General features: G+C 41.9%; 1 protein-coding gene across 1 annotated transcript; it reads right to left on the bottom strand.

The window, feature by feature from the left end:
- Positions 1 to 252: 252 nt before the first annotated feature.
- tspan31 (tetraspanin 31) lies at positions 253 to 7,194 on the bottom strand. The gene is made up of 6 exons (XM_026998661.3): positions 6,911 to 7,194; positions 5,080 to 5,247; positions 4,578 to 4,658; positions 4,158 to 4,298; positions 3,755 to 3,865; positions 253 to 2,423 (listed from the first exon to the last, which is right to left on the bottom strand). Exons 1-6 carry the CDS (start codon positions 6,971 to 6,973, stop codon positions 2,349 to 2,351), a joined length of 639 nt encoding a protein of 212 aa, XP_026854462.1. The 5' UTR covers positions 6,974 to 7,194; the 3' UTR covers positions 253 to 2,348.
- Positions 7,195 to 8,437: the final 1,243 nt, after the last annotated feature.

Raw genomic sequence — 8,437 nt, 5'->3', positions numbered from 1 at the left:
TAATAAATACATCAACAGTGCACCATAACTGTGTAACTACACCATCATACAGCAGTAAAAATGTTACACTTAACCCCATTTCTTTTACTAGAAACCTGTACAAATGTATTAGTACCTATGTAAGAACAGATGCAACGTTGTAATGTCCCTATTCTTTGACAAAATCTCTGTCATTTTTAGATATGAATAGTATTTTGCTGCCTCTGAGAAGCCCTGTGGTGTTTGAGAAGAGGTACATGCAGGTTCCACAAATTTTGCTCCGAGATGTTTTAATTGGAAAAATCGGTTCCAAAAATACAAGGAGTCCAGGAGAAGAGGGTGCAGGTGCAAAGTTTACAGAGTTACTGATTGCTCATGATGCAAATAAATTATATAACTAGTGCATGAATATTAGGTGAATGCTTTTAGAATAACTTCACAAAACCACAGTACCAGTACTATAACAATCTGTTATTAAAAAGACATGAACTCAGTGCATCCTAGTTACGGCAATTGAAATGAGACTTTAAAAATTACCTCTTATCCATACAGGTTTCAAGAACCAGTGATCAAGTTGCAGTTAGAAGTACACCTGGATTTAATCAGTTAGGGAACTGAGAGAATTAAGACTGAAAGTGTCTATGACATTCCTAACCAAATACCAGCAAAATACAAGCTAGCATACAAAGGTAGATCAGCAAACTTAATGACAACTTGAATGTAATACATACAAATAACTTAAAAATAATTCTTTGCCAAAAAAACAAAAACACAAATTGCAAACTTAATACTTTTAAATTCAAAAGAAGGAAATGCGCATAAATTAGCATGTGATTTAAAGGTTTGGCAAACAACACACACAAAACATAGGTGGTGAAAAAACGGACAAAAAAAAAAGTTACTAGAGAAACAACATATTGAATGCAACATTCTACCCCTTGGAAACAGCAGAAGGCATATGGCAAAATATTCAAAAGTAAAGCCGTTCTGATCAGCTGGAATTACAATATGCTTAATGCGCGCACACACACTGGCTCTCTCTTAGAAGGCAAGTGAGAAGATATCAGTGTACAATGATGGCAATATATAATAATAAGAAAGCAAGCCTGGAAGTCACAATATTACAAAATAAAGCCTCACACAATATTCGTGAGTAATACCACGAAACGCAACAAGCCTGAAGGGTAGAATCTCAGTGGGATTCGCACGGCTGAAACAGAGGTCAGCTGGGGGAGGGCGTGAAGTGTGCATGAGTAAACCTACACCATCTCGACACACACACACACACGCGCACACACGCACACGCACACGCACAAACACACGCACACGGCTGCAGTCCGTTGGCAGAGGAATCCTTCCAACCACGTGGCTCAGATACACGAGGTCCTTAAATATTCACACTAAAATTCTAACGTCTAAACTAAAACGCCACGCCCCCCTCCCCCCCACCACATCTAGATCAGTACATCACCTCACCAAGACGCATCTCGAAAGCGTAGAATACAAGTTCGGCACACGTTTGTTTACACCAGACTGGAGTGGATGTCGCAATTTGAACATGGAACGTTACGACAGAACCGAAGTCAACAAGCTCATCAACAACTAAGGATGCAAAGATGCATATGCTACCAGCGAAGCCAGAATAGTGTGGTGACTTACAGCAACAGTAAAAGTACAGGGGCTACAGGACTAAAGATCTGCTTCACAGAGAGCCGTTGCTACGGAAGCGAGCGGACCGGGTTCCAGCCAGCAGCTGTGGCGTATGTCTACGGGACACGCAGCCGCCGGTGCCTTTACGCTGGTGCATCCCAGTTAGCACACAGAGTCCAGGACGAGCCGCTCAAATCAAGGATGGAGCCAGGGCCATGAAGATGGGATTGGCCACTGCGACACAAACAAACAAACACAAACACAAACACACACACACACACACACACACACCCATCCTATCATACATGAGATATCCAGCTCCGGCTCTTCTCGGTGAGACCACTGCACTCACCTTCAGGTGGAAAGAACAAGAAGGGGGAGGGAAAAAAAATAAATTAAAAAAAAAAAAAAAAGGACAGACAGACCAGATTCTACAACGGAAATAGACGTTTAGCACTTTTTTTTTCTTTTTTTAAACTTTGCCCATGCTGTGCTCCAGCGCTCTGGTGCCAGTACAGTAATGCTTCAGAGCTCTGTGCAGATGTGTGAGATGGTGTGTTGAAGCTGTGCTCTCCCCGTGCTGCTCAGTGCTCGGTGGGGCAGAGACCGCGCTGGACGCCCGGCGGCCCGCGGGTGTTTTCCGGTCGAGGTGTGCAGAGGGAAAAAGTGGGATCGCTTGTCTACGCTATGGCCTCGAGGGATGGGAAAAGGACGGGGGACTATAAGAAGGCGCTGGGGTTCGCCCGTGGGTCCTTCTGGTTCCTGTAACGCATGGCTAGCCAAACTCCCAAAATCTGAAAGAAGAAAAAGAACAAAGCTTTAAAACCAAACAACACGTGTAAGACAGGGGCTACATGACAGCACCCCTTTACATTTGACTAGTTAACTATTAAAGATCAAAAGGGCATCTCCGTGGGGAGGTTACGGAACAGTTGCTCCATTTAACTGCACTTCAATTGGCTTGCAGAGTGCACAGCAACACTCACATGCCTGTTTTAAACTGGACTAGGCTTAAACTCTGCAGTAGAACATTTAAACTTTGGCCCGTTCATGAGGGCAAATGCAGCCAATTGCCCTTCAGTGAGTCAGTGGCTATTTCCAGACTAACCAAACACGATTTGAAAATGTCCCTGCCATGCTGCATGACCTCTTTTGCCCTGCTGAGGAAATGGCACACGACTGCTGAAAGAGGCACGAGGAACACACACCGTTAACCATCCTGGTAGCGCCATCGGCTTAGACACAAGTGGTGTGCATACCACAGATTTGGCAACCAGTTCGATATCAGGATGAAGATCAAGCAGACGGTAAACCTTCAACAATAGTGTATCTGACTGAGAAGCTGTGGGATCATGCAAGTCAAACAGCCCTTTTAGCCCAAAGCTTGATATTAACATATATTAACCATAACAGAGACCGACCGACAGACTGGTCTCAGATCAGGGTTCATGTTCGATTGGATAAACATTCTAAGTGAACAAGGCGGCACAGTTTTTACACGCACACTCTCAATGCTTTTACCATTGCACAACATAGCAATGCAAGGAATGTGCAAACAAGGATAAGTTGTTTACTCCAGAACGACACACCTGTAACATATTAGATGAAACGGGAGCAGCCATTTTCAAAAACAGGCCCGACTGCTTTACTCGGCTTTCACGAGGGACCTGCCTTACTTACACTGTTTACAAAACTGCCCTTCAGAATTTCATTTCAGTGCTCTCCACTGTCTGACTAATCAATGACCTGATGACGCACTACGTTTAATTAATTGGTACTGCAATAGTGCAGTTGAACCACTAGAGGTCAGAGATGAGACAGACTTTCAAATAGCACATGAAAGCAAAACATACACATTCCAACGCAGCAAATATTCAAGATAGTCTCGTTTTTCCTTGACGTGCGCATCTATTGCTCTATTTCCACTTGTATTAGGTTAAATGATTAATGGTGTAGCTCCATTTAAGATTATCCTTGTAGCTCATTTAAAACTACAGCCATGTGTTCAAGTCCATCCTCGACAAAAAACTAAGCTAGGGATCCAAGCTGTTTATCTTAAAAACAAAAACAAAAAAAAACAAAAGGGCCCAAACAGTGGTCTGGCAGCTCTGTGGGGGGATCTGACCTCTGTGAAGCTGAAGAAGAGACCCACTCCTCCTAGGATTCTCAGCGCCTCGGACGCGTGATCCAGCATCTTCTCACCGCAGGTCAAACAGTTGCCCTTGGGCTTACAGTCCTGTGTGTGGAGAACAGGACATCGTCAGCTATTTCGCAACTGCAAAATGTTCCAAAGAACTTCAAGTGCACTTACAAACGGCGCCATGTCATACACGGCTCAAACGGAGGATGGCATTTGGTATTATCGTCTTCACAGGGCTTGTAATAACCCTTGTGAGATGTTTACAGCGGAAAATGCACAGTATCATACAGGCGTGTTGCCGTCATCCTCATAGCACCAATCCGACCCCTCATTTCAACAGCATGCTTTTGCTCTCCAGCCGAGTGCCTGCGGGCAAGAGACTGCTTACAGCAGTGCAGATGGCCAAGTCAGCGTCGAACTGCACACGGTTCAGAGTGCTGTTGAAGAGGCCACAGCAGTTCAGCTTGGTTTCCAAGTCCCCCTTGGTTTTGTTGCTCATCATCCCCCAGGTGGAGTTCAGCAAAGTCTCCTGCAAAGCAACATCCACAGTGCCATTTCAAGAACACGGGAGAAATAAATATGCAAGATAAAGAAAAATAATTTTAAAATCAGCTGCAAAACGGTTGGCAAATGCGTTGATATTTTAATGTCATGCGATATGTGAAAAGAGAAGTAACAGTAACAATCTAGGGGAAAAAAACAAAACAAAAACATTCTTCACTAACGTGAAAATTTGAATATAGTCTGCTTCAAACTTTAGGCAGGGATGACTATTAGCAGTGTGTTATCAAGTGTTGCAAAGACCTACCTGCTGTCCTTCATTCATAGCCAGGCAAGAGCAGGACACACCAAACTGGAACAGAAACACTATGAACAGAATTACCATGTACTGCAGGAAGGTCAAAGGAAATGACTAAATTCCACCTAAGCAGATGTTGAGTGAATGCTAATCGTGAGGATTTCATGTACTGGGAACATTTTAATGCCGAGGGCATATGTAAAAACAGCAAGCACCATTCTCAGGATCAGTGTTTCCAAAGTGGTGAATTACTCGCAAAGTCCTTCCACGCTGTTGTTAGGCACCTCCTACACAACATTACATTTTCTCTCAGTTTTAATAAGACAAACTCCCCCCCCTTTTTAAAACTTTGTTTTGGGAGACTCCATAATGTCAGAGAAGAAGTTTTATTACTTAAAAACTCAAACACTGCACATTCAGGTAAGGTTCTAGGCCTGCTCGGTTTAAACAGCTGGCTAGCCGCGAGTCAACTGCAAAGCGCCGGAGTGCACAGATTTCCCACAAAGGATACAAAGAAAAGCATGACTTGGTGGTGATGGACAGCTCCAATGAGTCCCACAATGGCAATGAGCAGCAGGAAGAAGCCCACTGCAATCACACCACCAATTATGTGGATGCTGGACACGATCCCGAAGCCCTTCCCCCATGCTGCTACACCAATCAGGAGCAGCCCTACTAACTGAGGAACACAAGAAAGCAATCATAGAACACAAAGACTATGCTATTTATTTGTCATAAATGAACAGAAACACTATAAACACTGCTTCCAAGTATAAATCAAAATTTTTTGGACATATATACATATATGCAAATGTTTATCAATTATGCCAGGTTGTATACTTGATCTGTCAAAGTAGTAAATATCACCATTTTAGGAAAAAAAATCCAAAGATGGATAATATCCCAAAACACAGCCCTTAGAAGTTCTGAATAAAGTACTTGATAATCATGAAGTAAAGTACCCTGAAAACCTTCATTGCATCCTCACCTGGGACTAAGAATCTATTCTGAATTGAAAGATGAGAAATGCAGAGCAAGGTATCGACATATATAATGGAAAGCAACTAGATTCAGTCTGTGGTTGCACTGACCTCTAACATTTGAGCCTAATGGTCAAAGTTTTCATTGCAGATACATGACAGTTAAATTAAGGATACTGGCAACGCAACACACACACAAGCAAAAATGTTTTTCGACCCCCTCTTCTTTTTTGTACTGATGATAATATTTTACATTTGCTATCCTCGTAGTGCCATTTGGGATGTGTACGTGCGCATAATGTGTAGAACTGTAATATGTAAATCTGTTTTAAAAGGGCAACGCCACTTCACCACCTGGGATAGAAAGTAATCGCTCAGGCTGTATTATAGTATCTACAGCAATGACGACAGTGCTTGTTTTGACCAATATTTAATACTGCAGTGTTTGATCGAGTTCTAATGTCAACGCATCGGCGTACTTTAGTCGTAAGTACGTCTAACGCTCCATAATCCTCTCTTAATACCCCTCTGCACTCCGTAAATGAGTCATGATTACTTCACTTCACTTCACTTCTGCCGTCTAACTAGCTTAAAATATCTCCAGCCAGCTTTAGCGCAGAGAAAACTACAGCTCATATTCTCTGTATTTAACCTGTGGTGTTCTGAGAAAGTGATTTTAACAAGACTGAAAAAGTCATATTGGTTAGCGAAAATGGCTTAGACAGCAAATATAATTGCCTTCCTTTGTTTTACCCACTTGATTATATCACAGGATGTGATAAGGCAGACTTACACAAGGCTGCAGCTAGCTAAGTAAGCTAATGGTTACGCAATGGGCAGCACTGGTTTGACGTGGCTAGCAATACACGAACAGCAATCTTGCTAATCCTGGCTGGGATTTCTTCATTCATACAACAGACAGAACTCACCACTGTCAGAGCAGGGCTGTTTAAAATTAAACCTAAAATATAATGTTTAAAATGTTGACTTCTGCTTTCAATTAACTTCCATTTACCAGAATTTCATCCTAAAGAAGTAGTTAACCTGTAAGCTAGCTAGGTTAGCTACAGGGCCCCGTGGTTTGCTCACCGTTATTTGGCCCCACAATCCAGCTAGCTACTGATGCTAGCTGACCACCAAGCTAGCTGTCTTGGTGGACTGACTTGGTCACAAATTACCCATTAGTTTGATTTAGACTACGTTGTTGAACATTTCCTAAATGCCTACTTAGGAAGAAAGGTAGTTAGTACGGAGGGGGGAAAAACAAGCGGTAAAGTAACGTTAGCCAGGCCAACGTCCCCTAGTTAGCAGATGCTAGCTAACTAACTGCTAAAAGTGGCTCCACAGACATTCATGACTCACCATGTAAACAACGTTGAGGGAACACAGGGCGTTTTTTGAGCAAGTAAATCCACCACAGACCATGTTGAGACCTATGGCATTTATCAACGCGGTGAATCCGTCAGGTCTGCCGCCTCTTCCTCCGTTATGGGCTGGCTAGTTAGCCAGCTGATTTCGCCTCGTCTTGTGCTAAATTCCAGCTAAGCCGCTAACGACCTAGCGAGATGCTCACGAGAATGTTCACGGGAACGCGCAAAGCCACAGATCCTCCACAGACTCCGACAGCCAAGCCACTCCTCACACACCCCGACGCTCGGCAAAGGGCTGTGCGGGAAATAAAACTCCAACTCGCAAAACGATTGGTGCCAGATAAGACGAAAGCAAAATGACATCATGCATGTTGAAACTGTATTTAAAATCCTCTTGTAGAAAATTAACCAAATTCGGGATGTTGGAAAGTAGCATAGGTATTTTAAACGCTTTTCACGCCTTAGCTGTAAGCCTATATGCAGCATATGAAGTATGTGAATTAATGTCAATGTTTGTTTAAAAAACAAAAACAACCCAAACAGCCCGTAACCGCTAAAAGCCCATTCATCTTTTTTCAGCAACTAGTGGACTGTAGACTGACAACATTTTCGTTTGTAAAACGAACTGGCTGTAGCAATAGTACTGAATATTAAGTATCTGTTTAGTTATTACAAATACATTTAGATTTTAGTAAATCTTCTATCCAGAACTATTTTACTGATAAATTGGACTATTCCAGAAGTATTTGCATGCACTGCCATTACTCTTATTTTAATAAACATAACTCTTAGTAAATGGGCTTAACTTAAAAATAAATAAATAAATAAATATATATCTAAAAAAAAATCTGGTGCTATTTAAAACATCCCTTGTCGGCTATGTCTCAGAAATCTATTTGGTGTAGCTGTTGCACTGACTGTCATCTTACAACTCAGTACAACTACGTGATAGATTGACTGGATGTAGAAGTAGTCCGTGTAGACACCGTAAGGGCATCACGTGGGGAAACAGCAGCAGAATCCATTATGTCAAACTTCCCCAGGAAGTGACAGTTCTATGACAGTAACCTTTCAAGAGAGGAAATGTAAACTTTGTCACACGTTTTGGGTATTTTTGTTTTTATATTAATTTGCTACATGTCTATGTTTTGCAATATATATGTCTATAGTTTATGTTTGCTGGGTTTTTAATTTTTTAACTCATATTTTAATGCTTTTTAACTATTTTAATCACAAACCATATAATTACAGAGATATTACCAATAGCTCACACAGGTTCACTATTTTATTGCTGTGTGTTTTGCAATTCAGTTGTCGTGTCTTAATTCAGTTCTCATAATCTCTATTAGACAGTCTACAATTACAACAAATGACAAGACTTCTGTATGTACTTGACCGCCAAATAAAACAGAGTTGCTTTTCTGGGGCCCAGTGTTTTGAGTAAGCATCCGTTGAAGCTTTTTTCTCTCCCTTTTTCTTCAGTTAGATTGAATTCACCGCAGAGTCCTGTTTGTGAGAG

This window comes from Electrophorus electricus, chromosome 21 (genome assembly GCF_041902795.1).
Source record: "Electrophorus electricus isolate QZ-2024a chromosome 21, ASM4190279v1, whole genome shotgun sequence".
In the NCBI taxonomy this organism is placed as follows: Eukaryota; Metazoa; Chordata; class Actinopteri; order Gymnotiformes; family Gymnotidae; genus Electrophorus; species Electrophorus electricus.
The sequence above is the reverse complement of the archived record's forward strand: the minus strand, read 5'-3'. Positions and strand labels throughout refer to the sequence as shown.